This window comes from Pristis pectinata, chromosome 32 (genome assembly GCF_009764475.1).
Source record: "Pristis pectinata isolate sPriPec2 chromosome 32, sPriPec2.1.pri, whole genome shotgun sequence".
Classification (NCBI taxonomy): Eukaryota; Metazoa; Chordata; class Chondrichthyes; order Rhinopristiformes; family Pristidae; genus Pristis; species Pristis pectinata.
The window spans coordinates 17,557,670-17,574,661 of NC_067436.1; the positions used below are offsets into that span (position 1 = coordinate 17,557,670).

The following is a 16,992-nucleotide window of genomic DNA, read 5'->3' on the forward strand; positions in this document are numbered from 1 at the left end:
TTGTTCCTCCAGCCCCTCACCTAACTCCTGGATACCTTGGATCTCACTGTGTTGTTTGCTTTAACTCCTCCCTGTGGGAGTGGGTTCCCCATTTTCACTGCTCCCTGAGTAGATGAGTTCTCCGAAATTCCGTATTTTTTGTTGGTGATTCTCCATCAGACTGCACACATTGTGTTGCTGATTGGACCACAGCCTGAGTATTGTGTACATTTCCGGTCAGTGCATTACAGGAGGGAGATGGTTGCATTGGAGAGGGTTCAGGGGAGATTTACAAGGATGTTGCCAGAGCTGGAAAACTTCCCATGAGGAAAGATTGGAAAGGCTGGGGTTGTCTCTCCTGGAAACAAGCAGGCTGAGGGGAGATTTTATTGAATCAAGATCAGAAAACATTAGAATTACTCAGCAAGTCAGGCAGCATCTGTGGAGAGGGAAGCAGTCAACAGTTCAGGTGGATGACCTGTCATTCAAAGTTAGAAACTGGAAGTGTTTTAAGTTGCAGGGAAGGCTGGCAGGTGAAGAGAGCACAGTGTGTGTGTGTGGTAGTGTGGAGAAGTTGATTGACAAGTGACCTAGCGAGTGCTTGATCCTCCTGGAGGACGTGTGACTGGAAGGAAACGACTGAAAACAGAGAAGCAGAAGGTCACGGAGAGATGAGCGCAGACAGGCCCTTCAGCCCACCAGGTCCATACTGCCCACTTACACTGATCCTACACCAATCCCATTTCTATTCTCCCCCCATTCTCATCATCTCCCCCAAGATTCTACCACTCACCAGGGGCAATTTACAGCGGCCAATTAACCTACCAAGCCGCACGTCTCTGGGATGTGTGAGGAAGCAAGAGCATCCGGGGGGAAACCCACGCGGTCACAAGGAGAACGTGCAAACTCCACACAGACAACATCGGAGGTTGGGATCAAACCTGGGTCTCTGAAGCTGTGAACCAACTGCACCATCCGTTAGCTTTGAGTTGGTGGAGGGAGGTATAGTTTTGGTGTGTGAATTAGCTCAGCGTTGGCATGCTGAATCCACCCTGCACCATCTGTGAGGAACAGAGCAGTGCCAGGACTGTGAGATACTAAACACTGCAGGTGCTGGAAATCTGACATCAAACAGAACATTGGAAATGGCAAATTAAATTGGTAAATTGTTTTATTATTGTCACATTTACTGAGGTACAGTGAAAAACTTGTATATGATTCATACAGATCAATTCATTCATTGAGGCAGTACAAGGGAAAACAATAACAGAATGCAGAATAAAGTGTCACAGCTACAGAGAAAGTGCAGTACAGGCAGACAATAAGGTGCAAGGTCATAATGAGGTAGATTGTGAGGTCAAGAGTCCATCTTATTGTACTAGGGAACTGTTCAATAGTCGTATAACAGCCAAATAGAAGCTGTCCTTGAGCCTGGTGGTACGTGCTTTCAGGCTTTTGTATCTTCTGCCTGATGGGAGGGGGGAGAAGAGAGAATGTCCGGGGTGGGTGGGGTCTTTGATTATGTTGGCTGCTTTACTGAGGCAGTGAGAAGTGTAGACAGAGTCCATGGAGGGGAGGCTGGTTTCCGTGATGTGCTGAGCTGTGTCCACAACTCTCTGCAGTTTCTTGTGGTCCCGGGCAGAGCAATTGCCAAACCAAGCCGTGATGCATCCAATAGGATGGTTTCTGTGGTGCCAGGCATTATCTACTGAGAGAGAAATAGTGAAGGATTCAGGTTAATGACCTCTCATCAGATCTAGGAAGGTTGGTTATCTGAAATCTACCAGCACTGGTAACGTGGCATTAATGACATCCTTCTGTATTGTACACATCTCAGGATACCAGGATATAGAACCAGACTGGGCAGATGGAGACTAAGAGCAGGACAGCTGTGAAATGTTGGCTTGTGGAACCAGCTGAAGGGATTGATAGGTCTCCACCATTTCCCAATGGGAATTAGTGAAGTTCCCCCCATTTCCTACACCTCAACATCCCCCCTCACCCATCCCCACTCCCTCACACACTGCTAACTTCAGAAAGGCACAGTTTTGGTGATCATGAAATGCAAACAATATCCAGGGCAGAATCACTTCATGCCTTCGAGTGCTGGCTGGAGGCTGTCACCAGTGTTGACCTACATTGGACAACGTAATGGTGGGGAGAGTCAGGGGACAGAGCCACTGGTCCACACCCTCTAACACTGAGCAAAGCGAGGAGGACAGTCTACAGCCAATCTTGGCTGCAGTTAAAGCGAAGGCAAGAAAGTCCTGCAAAGCCTTCCTGAACCGTCAGTTAGGTTTCAGTCGGAGGATTATGTCCACTGGCCAAATACTGTACTTCAGAATGTCAGGGCTTCAGAATGGCTGTAGAGGAGATGCACTGGAATTAGCAGGAGAAGCTGGGAATGTTCCACTTAGAGTAGTGAAGGATGGCGGGAGAATTACCGGCAGGGTTTGATGTTGAAAGGTTTGAAAGGAGAACCTGTTGGGAATGAGGGGGACCCAGATTCTAAACAATTAGCTTAAGGAGAGGAAGCTCTTTATATGCATCAAGTTTGTTAGGAAGAAACTTTCTGCCTAAAAGTGCAATGGAACCAGATTTCACTTGGAAAGGGATTTGGCTGGTTACGGATGAAGGGAGTATTTGTGGGGCTGTGGGGAAAGTGGGTGAAAGGTGTGGATTTGCCTTGGAGCTGGTCAGGGAACAAAGGGTTGGATGGCCTCTCTCCTGCTCTGTGTGGCTTAGCCCACTCACTAACAATACAACACAGTCAATCGTAAATCTGACAGTAACCCCCTACCGTACTGTTTACAGTCAAACTCTGATAAACCGGCACCCTTTGGATTTTGGTGGTAACGGACTGGCAGATTTTCCGGACTATTCGATATTACTCGTGTTAATACCTAAACACACTTTAAATTCACTTTTTTTTAAAAACACATTAGAAGGTGGCAGAATAAATCTTCCAGTAGAATCCAGCGAGTTTAAAGGGAGCAGGAATAGGGCCTGGGGAGTTGTATGTTTCAGGTTGACCCCTGGTGTTCCTGATCCCGACTCCGGCTACACATCCAGCCCGACATCCTGACCCCATCCCTGGCTGCACACCCCACGTGTGTTCTGGATCCCCACCTCTCACCCTGGACTGAGTGAGTCAGACGCTGAACCATCAGGTGTCCGAACAATCGGATGCCGGATTATCGGAGTTTAACTGTACTTAATTCATGACCTCAGATTAGTTTGAACCAGTGACAGACACCTTTCCACTTTTTACTGCGGAGTTTTTCCACCTCTGAATTGTTCCTCGGACCATCACGCATGATCAGCGGAATCGATTAGCAATGTTAGATTATTTTCAGTTCAAGATTTCAGCAGACACTCATTGCAGTCCCTCCAAGAGTTCTGCCGGCACCCCGTGGTTTGCTGAGCACAGTGTAAGTGTGGTGTGCAGTGTGCAGAACAGGTTTGCCAGCTCTCTGCTCTGTTGTGTTGTCACGGGTCCGGTTTGATTTCTGACAGTCTCGTGCGAAAGCCCACATCTGTTTGAAAGTTTTCAGCAAATCCGCCTGCCGTTGCTGGCTGTGAGAAGAATGAAAGCATTCAACAGTTCACATCTGCCCTCAGTTTCACAGCAGTGAAGATTCCATTCTAAAAACCGCAGAGAGAATTCAGCACTGGCTGTTTTCTGGAGAACTTTGGGAGGATTGGAAGAAAGGATGGAGTATGGTCCACATTCCAGGTCTCCATGTAAATAGCAAACACTCCCAGGGTGGAGACTAACAGTTAGATGCAGAGTAAAACTCCCTCTGCAATGTCGTAGCAAACACTCCCAGAATAGGGTCAGTACAGCTTACATGCAGAGTAAAGTCACCTCTACACTGTCCCATCAAACGTTCCAAGGGCAGGGACAACACAAATTAAATAGAAAGCAAAGCAAGTTCTTCGTTGTACCTGTACCTCACCATACCTGTGCACATGACAATAAACTGGACTTACTTACTGACATCCCCTCCCTGTACATCAGAACATGTTGCAGAGATCCGAGAGACCAAACCCCCGAATACAGTGCAGTGTCTCCGGTTTGTACTGCCCTTGCCCTGGGAGTGTGTGATGGGACAGTGTAGGGGGAGCATTTCTCTGCATCCACCCTGTACTGTCCCTGCCCTGGAAGTGAGAGCAAAGCTTCCTCTATACTGTCCTGGGGCACAGTTAGAAAGAATTAAGCTTCATCTACACTGTCACATCACACACTCCCAGGGCAGGGACAACACAGGTCGGAGAGGATACACTGCATTCAGGAGGTTTGGTCTCCCGGATCTCTGCAACGTGATCTGATGTACAGGGAGGGGATGTCAGTAAGTAAGTCGAGTTTATTGCCATGTGCACAGGTACGGTGACGTACAGGTACAGTGAAGAACTTGCTTACAGCAGCATAACAGGCATGTAGGTACAGACAATGTAAATTATACATAAAATGAAACCGCATCTCTGTAGCCGGGTAACAGGTGGCGATTCTGTTGCTGTGTCTGTTCTATTGGCACCAAATGTTTATTTCTCCAGCTTTTTTCTGAAAATTCTCAGTATTTTCTGCTTGATTCTGCCTAACTGTTCACATCTGTCTTTTCTCCCCCCTTCTGTTCCACTTCTGTTCCTCTCCTCTCTCTCCCCCCTCCATCGCCACCTCTGCAGTAGAGATTAAAGTAATTAAAGAGCTGCCTTGGCCTCCACCGGTGGGACAACTGGACAGAGCACTGCCTGACCAGAAAGGGGACGTGCTGCCTTCTCACTGCCACCTCGTGCATCAGCACCAGCTCCCGCAGACTCAGCCCACGCTCGAAGACACCAGTGGTGGGTCCAACAATTCACTCTGTTACGGGCTAAAGTGTAACTGCTTTAACTGAAGCGCCCACCTCTTGTGACTGTGCACGCAGTGGGAGGGGCCGATGGTGGGATTCTCAGCCCCTTTGGGAATGCCCCCCCCTGCCCCCCCTCCAGGGTTGCTGGGACCTGCCCTGCCCCCACCCCTCAGCTCTTGTTCTCCGAGCGGACAGCGGGGGTGTTCACTCCCTGCTGCCCCTCCCACCCTCCGCTCCTCTGCTTTGCCCACTGCTTCCTCCTCCCTCGCTCTCCCCCACTCCCCTCTCCCCTCCCCCCTCCCCTCCCCTCCTCGCCTCCCCCTCTCCTCCCTCCCTCTCTCCCCTCCCTCTTCCCTCCCCTCCCCCTCCCCTCCCTCTCCTCCACTCTCCCCTCCCCTCCCTCTCCTCCCCTCTCCCCTCCCCTCCCTCTCTCCTCCCCTCACTCTCCCCTCCCTCTCCTCTCCTCCCTCTCCCCTCCCCTCCCTCTCCCCTCCCCTCACTCTCCCCTCCCCTCCCTCTCCTACCCCCATTCTCCTCTTCCTACCTCCCCTTCCCTTCCTCCACTCTCCTCTCCCTCTCTCATACTCCTTGCCCCCTACCCCCTCTTCTCCCCTTCCCTGCTCCTTCCCTTCCTTTCCTCTCTTCCCTGCTTCTCTCTCCTCCGTTCCCCCTCCCCCTCCCACACCCCCATTGCCCAGCCTCCTCCTCCCACACTTCCCCTCCATTCCTCACTCTCCCTAGAGGCCTGTTTTGGCCTCACACCCTGTCCAACTCTTGACTGAGACCAGTTGAAACATTCCCAACTCTGAAAGCTTTCGATGAACAGCAGGAAAAGGTTCCCAGTCTGAGGTAGGCCAGCAATGAGAGGCTATTGAATTCTGGTGGTTGGGGGAAGGGAAGGGAAGAGTTTTAGTGATACTGTGAGTTGTTCTGTTCAAAGTCTGCAAAGGAACGAGGAAGCAGGTTCAATTGGAACTTTGGAAGTTGAGTAGATATTGAAAACAAACCTCAAAGAAAGATTGGGGCATTTAGATTAACTGGATTGGCCAAGATGAGCACAATGGGCCAAATGGCCTCCTACTGGCTGTTCCAATGCCCAGGATTTTGTCTGTCTGCCACAAGGGAGTCGACCAACACTTAGTAACCACGTCTTGTATCCTCATTGGTGTGAAGCCATCGGTCTTGCACTTCCAGTGACAGTTGGTGTGGATCCAAGGCAAACTGCGGGCAGGAGTTGAAAATCCCATCGGAATCAGGAATCTGACGAGACATCGAGGAGTCTTGCCCACCCCAAGGGTACTGGAGACGTGGAACGGGTTGTCGGGATATGTTGGTCTGGTTGCTGGTCTTTATAAGAAATTCAAGGATTCCAGAAGCCAGCAGAAACATAATGTATACAGTTAGATCTTAAAACGAGAAAATGTTAGAAACACTCAGCTAGTCAGGCGACCTGACCTGACCTGCTGATTGCTTCTCGTATTTTCTGAGGTTTTTTCAGATTTCCAGCACCTGCAGTTTTTTCTTTGGATTTTTAATATCTCAAAGCTACACAATCAGCTCCTGCCAGCTGATAAGGACAGTAGTTATACTCACACCCCACACTGGGTCGGCTAGGGAGATGCTGGAAGGAGTTGTGCAGAACGTGGGGTGTATCTGCCTCCTGTGCCCAGTTGGCACCCATTGCCCCTGTACTTACTCCCTGTCAACCTCAGTTATAAAATGTGCACATTGATTCCTAGTCCGTCAGTGGCATCCTCCCACGTCTCTTTCACCCCTGTTAACCTTCGGGTCCATAGAACAGTACAGCACAGGAACAGGCCCTTCGGCCCACGATGCTGTGCCGAGCTAACTATGCTAATGGCACTTCACCCCTTCTGCCTGCACATGGTCCATATCCCTCCACTCTCTGCACATCCATGTGCCTATCTAAGAGCCTCTTAAGCACCTCTATCGTATCTGCCTCCACCACCACCCCTGGCAGCACATTCCAGGCACCCACCACTCTGCGTAAAAAAAAAACCTGCCCCACACATCTCCTTTGAACTTTTCCCCACTCACCTTAAGTGCACGCCCTCTGGTATTAGAAGTTTCGGCCCTGGTAAACAGATATCTACTGTACCTATGCCTCTCACCGTTTTATAAACATCTTTCAGGTGTCCCCTCAGCCTCCACTGCTCCAGAGAAAACAACCCAAGTCTGACCAACTTCTACTTATAGCACATGCCCCCTAATCCTGCCAGCATCCTGGTAAACTAAATACAAGAGCAAAGAATAACCACCAGGCCCCTTAAGCCTGCTTCACCATTCAGTACGATCATGGCTAATCTATGTTGGCCTCAACTCCTCTTCTGTGCCAATTACCCGTAACCCTCAATTCTTCAATCTTTCAAATATTTATCTATCTGCACCTTAAATATATCCAATGATCTGACCTCCCCCACCCCCTGGGGCAGAGAATTCCAGAGATTCACCACACTCTGAGAGAAGACATTTCTGTGTACCTTAGTTCTACAGGACCGGCCCCTTATTTCCCACTAGTGACAATATCCCAACATCTACCCTGTCAAGGCCCCTTCAGATTTTAGATGTTTGAATAAGGTCACCCCTCATTCTTCTAAACTCCGAGGAATACAGACCCAAACTGTCCAACTCTCTTGGTAGGACGACCCTCTCATCCCAGGAATTACCCTGGTGAATCTCCCATGGACTGCCTCTAAAGTTACTCTCTCCTTTCTTAGGTAAGGAGACCAAAACTGTGCACAGTGCTTCAGGTGTGGCCTCACCAACACCCTGTACAAACCCTCCCTATTTTTAAACTCCATCGCTTCTGCAATAAAGGCCAAAATGCCGTTCGCCTTCTTAGCTACTTGTTGGACCTGCTTGCTAAGTGTTTGTGGTCCATGCATTAGAACATCTAGATCTCTCTGATTTTCACCTACTTACAGTCTCTCTCTGGTTAGATAATAATTCACCTTTTAGTTCCTCTTACAGAAGTGCAGGGCCTCACACTTCTTCATATTAAACTCCATTTGCCAGATTCCACCCAATCACTCAATCGATCTATATTTTGTTGCAGAATCACAGTCTCCTCATCACAACATGCCCTTCCACCTATTTTCGTATCATCGGAGGACTTGGAAGCCTTCCATTTTGTTCCCTCCTTCAGATCATTAATGTAAAGGGCCAAGAACCAATCCCTGGGGTACTCCACCGGTTACCTCCCTCCAGCCTAAAATGGGCCCATTCTTTCCAGCTCTCCATTTTCTAACAACCAGTTTTCATTCCATATTAACACACTTCCTCCAATACCTTTGGATCTTTATGCACCATCTTGTGTGGCACCTTGTCAAATGCCTTTTGGAGATCTCTGCACTCCTCCAGTTTTAGGCTTGTGCACCACTACATCACTGGCAGCTTAGGCTGTACCCTCTGCCAATCCCTCCTAAACCCTGTTATCTCTTTCAGATGCTACCTAAAACCTACTCTTTGAATAAGCTTTTGGTAACATGGTATACGGCAGGGTGCCTGATTTTGTTTGGAGCACCATGGGCTGTTCTGCCACGTTAGCAGCACTGTGGATATGGATATTTCATTTGTGATTCGGCCAAGAGCTGCCTGGACTGCACTTACTGGCCCCACTCTGTCTTGCCGATCTTCCCAGGGATGCCCCTTCCCCTCCCCGTGTCTGCTACCCACACACCTTCCTTTGTGAAGGTAAAAGGGCACCCAACGAGGAGCAGAATTTAGCATTATAGTACCAAGTACCTGCTGTGTGTAACCTCAGGCTTATAAAGTCCCAAGTACCAACTGGGGTCAGAAGAAAGTTAGACGTATTATTGGAGAGAGATGGGGTTTGAAGGATATTGAGACACAGGTTGGTGTGGGTTGGAATATGATGCGTTAATTGGGTTGAGAATATGGTGTGTCGGAGGGATAAGGGGCAGTGGTGAGTGTGTGGATAATTGAGCCTACAGTTGGAGATATGGGCAATTTATAGGGTTTGAGGGATATGGTCAGTTGGGTGATAGCATTGACGATAAGGGGAGAACCTGATTGGCTGAGTGTGATGTCTGTCAAAAGCTGATTGGTTGAGTTTGATGTCTGTCAAAAGTTGATGAGCAAATAGCATTCTTCAGTTCAAAAACACCTTGTGTTCATAAACAAGAGCCACTAGAGGCATTGTCTGTGTTCCTCTTCTGCCAAGCGACTTCCCTGATACATGCCTCTTCCTCCAGTCGATGTGACCTTGCAAGTACAACCACCTACCGCTGAGAGCCTGTAGCATATTGGAAAAGCGAGACTGTCCTTTAATGATGTGGGACTAATAAATTGTGGAAACATTGGTGGGATATAATCCAGATATTCTGAGTGCCAAGTAAGATTGTGACCTGGACTAATCTGGACCAATGTTTCAGTAAGTTAGGTGAGGGAAGTTTGAAACTTGATCTTTATATTTCATGTTTCACAGTGATATTCCAGTACAGACACCTGATCCAGATCACAGCAACTGACCAGTTAGAAATGGTAAATTGGTTTATTATTGTCACATGTACCGAGGTACAGTGAAAAACTTGTCTTGCATACCGTCCATACAGATAATTTCATTACAACAGTGCATTGAGGTAATACAACGTAAAACAATACGGAATGCAGAATAAAGTGTTACAGTTACAGTGTTGTGAAAGTGCAGTGCAGGCAGACAATAAGGTGCAAGGTCATAGATTGTGAGGTTAAGAGTCCATCTTATCATGCTAGGGAACCGTTCAATAGTCTTATAACAGTGGGATAGAAGCTGTCCTTGAGCCTGGTGGTACGTGTTTTCAGGCTTTTGTATCTTCTACCCAATGCGAGAGGGGAGAAGAGAGAATGTCCTGGGTGGGGTCTTTGATTATGCTGGCTGCTTTACCGATGCAGCAGGAAGTGTAGACGGAGTCCATGGAGGGGAGGCTGGTTTCCCTAACGTGCTGGGCTGTGACCACGACTCTCTGCAGTTTCTGACTGTTAGTTAGTGCAAGTACTTAATATTTCCAGCTAATTTATAGAATGATGGGTGAAACTCCAATGCAGTACTGAGGGAGCAGGTCATTCTCAAAAGTGCCAACCTTCAGGCAGAGACATTGAATCATAAACCTGTGTACACGGTTGTGCATACAAAAGGTCCAATGGTTCTGTTTCCAAGCTGGGCAGAGAACTTCTGCTCGTCAGTGTTTATCCCTGAACCGAAAAGAAAAGATTATCTGGTCATTATTATTTTACGGGATCTTGCTGTGTTTTTGGCATCTCTCTTGGCTGTGAAGTGCTTTGGTACATCCTGAGGTGGTGTTATGTACTTGGGAAATGCAAATCTTATTTTCTTTGCTGTAACTCTCCTCATGGTTAAATACTTCTTTCAAACAAAGGGACAAATCAGTAGCCCACTTAGGAAATGCACACCCTTTCATAGGGGCAGCTATAGGGTGGGACATCAGTGTTGAGTAGGCTGGTCTTGGCCTGGTTGCCCTGGAGCCTAGCAGCACAGGATGGCGTGGAGAAGTAGGCACTAGATGCTATCGCTGAACAAAAGGAACATTGTGGACACCTGGTTCGGTGTGAGAGAGGACTACAACCCTCCATGGCCCTGATACGTACACGAGCAGAGGAACAGAAGGCTATTTAGCCCCTCTGGCTTGTTCCACCATTGATTATGGGCCTTCAGTGCCTCCGTCCCACTGAGAAGATTGGATGGACTCTACGTGCCTTCAGTAAAAGCTGAAGAAGGTTACGTGATGCATTGAACCCAGGAGCTGTAGCTGACAATCAGTCCACACTGGGCTCGCGTTTCTCTGTGGGATCCACATTAATGATGAATGAGATTTTTTGAAAATGCATGCCTTCACTTTGTACAGTACATGTATTGTTGTACAGCAAATACCTTTACATTTCCTTCCTCTTCTCTCTTTCCCCCACCAAGCCTCCATGCCCCTACCCTGCATCCTCAGTCCATTGTCTGGGAGGGCTGTTCCAGAGTTCTGGACACACAAGAGATGGCAGGTGCTTGGATCTGGAGCGACAAACGATGTGCTGCAGGAAATCAGTGGGTCGAGCAGCATCTGTGGGAGGAACCGTGCAAGGGGCTCGACTCAAAACGTTGACAATTTCCTTTCCCTCACAGATGTTGCTCGACAGCCAGAGCTCCCCCAGCACAACGTCTGTTGCTCCCGAGATCTGTGTTCCCTTCGTTACCTGCGCAGGGTCCCAGGTGTAGAATGGCCAAAGAGCTCATGGCCAACTCTGGAACTGCTCTGGAACCTGAGGGAGTATTCATTACCCCCTGCACTGCCCAAGCCAATACTGGTTCACTAATGTCCTTTAGGGAAGGTCATCTGCTTTGACCTTACCCGGTCTGGGGTAAATGTGACTCCAGATCCACCACGGCTGTTGATTCTTACCTGCCAGCAAACCACTCAGTTCAGGGATAAGTAGGGACAAACAATACATGACAGCAATCACTGCCTGACTGAACATAAACAGAAAGCAAACTCCAGGTGATGAATGTACAACTTTACTAGTCTACAGAGCACAGGAGCTCACTGAAGAAACTCAAATTCTAAGGTCAAAGTTGAGTTTATTGCCATCTGCACAAGTCCATGTGTGCACAAGTGCAATGAAAAACTTACTTGCAGCAGCATCACAGGCACATGGCATCAGATAAGCAGCATTCACAAGAAAAACATAAATTAAACATAAATTATACACAATTTTTACAAGAAAGAACACAATTAGAACAAAAAAAAAGTCCATTTTAGCACAAAGTGATCAAAGTGGCCATCGTGTTGCTAAACTGTAGTGATTAGGGTTGTGTCAGTTGGTTCAAGAACTAAGTGGTTGAAGGGAAGTCGCTGTTCTTGAACTGAATTTGAAACTCGTCTGCGGAGCAAAGTGGATCCTTGTTTCACAGAGTCTGCAGATCAGTGAAAGGTCTTGCCTGGATTTGCACATTTCCTGTAGGCAAACCTCACTTCCTGTTGTCAGGACTGTGGATATCACTTTTCCAGAGCTGCACTCAGGAATTTAAACTTGACCTTTCTTGGAAAAGCACACCAATGTGTGGATCACATTATGGGGACATGCTCTCAGACGATTGCACCCATATCCCCAATGCCCACCTTCTCTCCCAACAAACCCTTGGGCATTCCCTGAATTTGTTGATCAACTTTTCCCATTGTAAATCGCTGCCAATGTTTCTTGCTATGTCAACAGTCACACTGTCATTGCAGCATCAAGTTGCTAGGTGGCTCTGCGGAGCAAGCTTCCGAATCATTGCCTCAGCTCCATCATTGCAGACAACAGGACTTCCGTCCTCCAAGTGACATAAAATCACAGATAAATGACCAGTCAGGATTGATTATTAGAATATTTACTTAATATTTCCGATTAGTTTGGAAGGTAAAACTCCGATAATCCGGCATCTTCGGGGCTTTGGTGGTACTGGAGCAGCAGATTTTCCAGACTATTAGATGGTACTTCTATTCATACCCAGACACACTTTCTTCACATATAACACAGAGGTATAATAAATTGTCCAATGACTAAAGGGAGCGGGAAAGATACAGGCATTCCAGATCCCGGCTCCTACCCACGGTCCTGACCCTCGGTATTCGGGACCCCAGCCCCGGCTCCGGCCGCACACCCGGACCCCGGCCACACACCGGACCCCGGTCCCAGCTCGCGCACACCCAGCCCCTGGCCCCGGCTGCGGCCGCACACCTGGACCCCGGTCACACACCGGACCCCGGCCCCACACTTGGATCCCAGCCCCAGCTCCCGCACACCCAGCCCCCAGCCCCGGCTCCGGCCGCTCCAGCCTCACCTCCTGCTTCTGCTCTGGATCCTCGACTCTCATTCCAAACCATCAGGACTTCAGAACAATCAGATGCCAGATAATCGGAGTTTATGTACAATTGATAATTAAACAAAGTTTTATGGGCAATTTGTGTATTTAATAGTATTTCCAATTAGTATGTGTAATTCGTTTGTATTTGTGGCAACTGGTTGGTATCTGTTAGTGGTAGAATCATAGAGTAATACAGCAGGGAAACAGGCCCTTCGGCCCAACTCGTCCATGCTGACCATGGTGCACACCAAACTAGTCCCATTTGTCTGCGTTTGGCCCACATCTCTCTAAGCCCCTCCTATCCATGTACTTATCCAAATTTCTATTGTACCGACTCTACCACTTCCTCTGGCAGCTCGTTCCATACACTCACCACCCTCTGTGTGAAGAAGTAGCCCCTTCAGGTCCCTTTTAAATCTTTCCCCTCTCACCTATGCCCTCCAGTTTTTGATTCCCGACCCTGGGAAAAAGACTGAGTGCATTCACCCTATCTATGCCCCTCATGATTTTACACACCTCTGTAAGGTCACCCCTCAGTCTCCTATGCACTAATGAATAGTCCCAGCCTGCCCAGCCTTTCCCTACAACCCAGGCCCTTCGATCCTGGCAACATTCTCATAAATCACCTTAGCACTCTTCCCAGCTTAATGACGTCTTTCCTATAAGAGGGTAACATAAACTACTTGATAGTCCTGGTCAACCTTACCAGCATCTTGTACAACTGCAACATAACGTCCCAACTCCTACGCTCAGTGCCCTGACTGATGAAGGCCAGCGTGCCAAACGCCTTCTTCACCGCCCTGTCTACCTGTTTCTGAACAATCAGATGCCCCTTTATTGGAATTTATGAAAAATCGATTATTATACAAAGTTTTATGGGCAATTGATGTTTTAATAGTATTTCCAATTAGTATATTTAATTGGTTAGTATTTTCCATTAGCAACGGCAACTAGTTAGTATATGTTAGTGGTAGTACTTTCTAAAACATATTTGGCTTTTATCTGTCACGTGGACTCCAAGCAGTCTGCTAGTTAGCTGCTACATTTTATCTTGGTGTGTCAGGGCTGTTGGAGCCAAAATATTAGCACTGTCTTTGCTCCTGGTCGAGTCTCCCAGGATCAGGGACAATGTGAATTATGGTCTTGGTTGCAACCAGATGAAATGACCTTCTGAGTGCACTTGAATTGGGACACTGGGCACTGTGTTTGGCTATTGGTCAAACACAGGAGAACATCTACCACTGGTCAGAGAGTCACAGAGTTGTACAGCACTGAAACAGGCCCTTCGGCCCATTACTTCCATGCTGACCTTTTTGCCCATCTCTACTAATCCCATTTGTCCGCATTAGGTCCGTACCTTTCTCTGCCCTGCCTGTTTAAGTGCCTCTCTCAGTATCTCTTAAACGTAGTGATTGTGTAAAACACTGTCCCCTCAAACCCCCTTTAAAAGTCCTTCCTCAAATCCGTGCCCTTTTGTTTTCGATCTCCCCACCATGGGAAAAAGATCCTATCTACCACATCTCATAATTTTATACACCACTATCGGGTCACCCCACAGCCTCCTTCATTCCAGGGAAATCAAGCCCAGTAACCCCCCCATAACTAAAGTCCTCCAATCCAGGCAATGTCCTGGTGAATCCCCTCTGCACCCTCTCCAGCACAACCATGTTCTTCCCACAGTGTGGTGACCAGAACCACACACAGCACTCCAAGTGCGGTCTAACCATTGTTTCCTAAAGTTGCAACATGACGTCCTAGTTTTTATATCCTGTGCCCCGACCTATGAAGGCAAGCGTGCCACATGCCTCCTTCACCCTGTCTACCTGCTGTGTTACCACTTTCAGGGAACTGTGGACTTGGACCCCTTGATCCCTCTGTTCATCAGCATTCCTTACCGCCCTACCATCGACTGGATATATCCTGCCCTTATTTGAGTTCTCAAAATGCATCACCTCACACTTGTCGGGATTAAATTCCATCTGCCAAAGTTCCACCCAACTTCCCACCTGATCTGCATCCTGCTGTAGCCTTAAACAACCTTCCTCACTGTCCACAACACCACCAGCTTTAGTCTCATCTGTAGACTTACTAATCATACCCTCTACATTCACATCCCTTAATATATCCCACCATGGAACGCAGGGCCCAGCAGGAAGCAGCACCCTCTGCATGGGAGGAGACAGGAGCGCGAGGGACTCTCCAGACCCTACCTACACTGCCCTGGCTCTCCCTCCCCCAATACCAACCCAACCCTCCCCGCCTGCTTCTTCCTCATCTCCTCTCCTCCCAACACAGCCGCCTCCTCCCCGCCCCATCCCGAACTCTGTCCCCACCCCATCCCGAACTCTCTCCCTGCCCCATCGCGAACTCTCCCCGCCCCATCGCGAACTCTCTCCCCGCCCCATCCCGAACTCTCTCTCCCTCCCAGCCCATCGGCCCTCTCTCCTACCCCAATGCACTCTCCCTCTGCGCTGCTTCACCAGCCATACTTCACCTGTGCTCTGCCCGACACACGTCCCATCTTCTCTACTTTTCCTTAGCCCTGGCCTCTCATCCACCCCACCCCCCATCCTCCCACCCTCCCCCTTACCTTGCCCTTCCCCCTCCCCTTCCCATCCCCTCCTCTCCCCTCGCTCTCCCTCTTCCCCTCCCCTCCCCTTTACCCTTTCCCCTACTCCCATTACCTTATCCTCTCCCCTTTCCCCTCACCCCTCCCCTCCCCTCACCTGGATTCCTGAATTTGGCCCTGCACTATCATAGCAAGCCCACCCCCACCGACAGAGATGGATCAGTGGGTATAACCCACGCTGGTTAAAGTGTGCTGTGACTGCTTGTCTTGTGTGAGTTAACCTGGCTGACATTCCCTTGCTGAACAGTCTGGTGTCTGACAGTGTTCGGAGCATGTGAAACCATCCTCCCCAATCCCCTACACTCCAGGCTGCTGAAATGTATTTTTCTTTCTAATGGACTGCTGTAACCATGTGACACATAGTCATTTGTACATAATAAATAATTTATTTTTTAAAAATAAACCTTTCTGCTCTTTTTTGTGTTCATATCCTTCTCGGTGTAAGCTTCAGGCCAGTGTGAGACAGGGCCAACTGGCGTCTCCCCATCCGTCACCTATTGTACGCTGATAGATTGTGTTTCATGTCTCCCGCTCTCCACTGTAGCTCGGGGAATGCAAGCCTGATCTCCTCGGACAGAGTTCATCCTCTGTGCTGTGCATCCTGAGCAACTCCCTGCTGGGGTTCCACTTACATACACTTCAACTCCTTTGATAGGTCAATTAATACGATCGGTGACCAAAGCGAGACTACACATTGCACACACTCATTCTCTCTCAATTCCCTCCAACCCCCTTGTCCCTCTGACCCCCACCCCTCACCAAGTACTCGCAGTTCAACAACAACTTGCATTTATATGGCACCTTTAACGTAATAAAAAAAAGTTGCAAAACCCTGCATAGGAACATTACCAAACAAACCGATTAAGGTGAGTGGAGGGAAGTCTAGGGGATATGTCAGAGGTAGGGTTTTCACAGACAGTGGTGGGTGCCTGGAACACACTGCCGGGGGTGGTGGTAGAGGCTGATACAACAGGGACATTTAAGAGAATCTTAGGTAGGCACATGGATGATAGAAAAATGGAGGGTTATGGGCTGTGTGGGAGGGAAGGGATAGATCGATTGTGGAGTAGGTTTATATAGGTCGGCACAACATGGTGGGTCAAAGGGCCTGCACTGTGCTGTACTGTTCTATGTTCTAAACCCTGATGCTAAGGCAGATGAAGGGAGGTGATCAAAAGCTTGGTGAAAGGTGGGGGGGGGGGGTGGTGAGGGGGGTAAAGTTTAATAGTTGGGTCAATAATATAGATAAACCCAGGTATGACAGTGAGACAGGGTAGAGCAGGGGGGATGGACATGGAAGCAGAGGCAGAGAGAGAGAGAGAGAGTGTGAAAGGGGGGATTGGAGGAATAGAGAATTGGAGGGGGGCAATTGGAGACAGAAAGTGCGAGAGGGAGGGGGATCAGAGGCAGGGGGGATTGGAGGCAGAGAGCCAGTGCAGGGAATGGTGTCAGAGGCAGAAAGTGGGAGCGAGAGGGAGATAGGTTAGGGAGAGAGGGTGAGAGAGATTGGAAGTTAATGGACAAGTTTCTCAGTCACAACTTCCTCTCATTCGATGTGTATTTGAGAAACAGCTGATCGTTGTCCAGGGTTGCTCACCCTCCGCAGTCTTCCAGGAGAACAATTCGTCTTCTGCACCAAACAAGTCCAAGAAACTAAT

The 16,992-nt window shown here is 48.6% G+C and overlaps 1 protein-coding gene across 2 annotated transcripts in view; it reads left to right on the top strand.

Moving 5' to 3' along the window:
• The window catches only part of LOC127585338 (SH2 domain-containing adapter protein F-like), a 180,106-nt gene that overhangs the window by 122,059 nt on the left and 41,055 nt on the right, over positions 1–16,992 (top strand). Inside the window, exon 4 of one of the 2 annotated variants that reach the window (XM_052042723.1) lies at positions 4,666–4,824. The exons of the other annotated variant lie outside the window; for it this stretch is intronic. Coding sequence (XP_051898683.1) covers positions 4,666–4,824 — 159 coding nt within the window. The remainder of the gene's footprint in view (positions 1–4,665; positions 4,825–16,992) is intronic. 2 annotated transcript variants of the gene reach the window in all.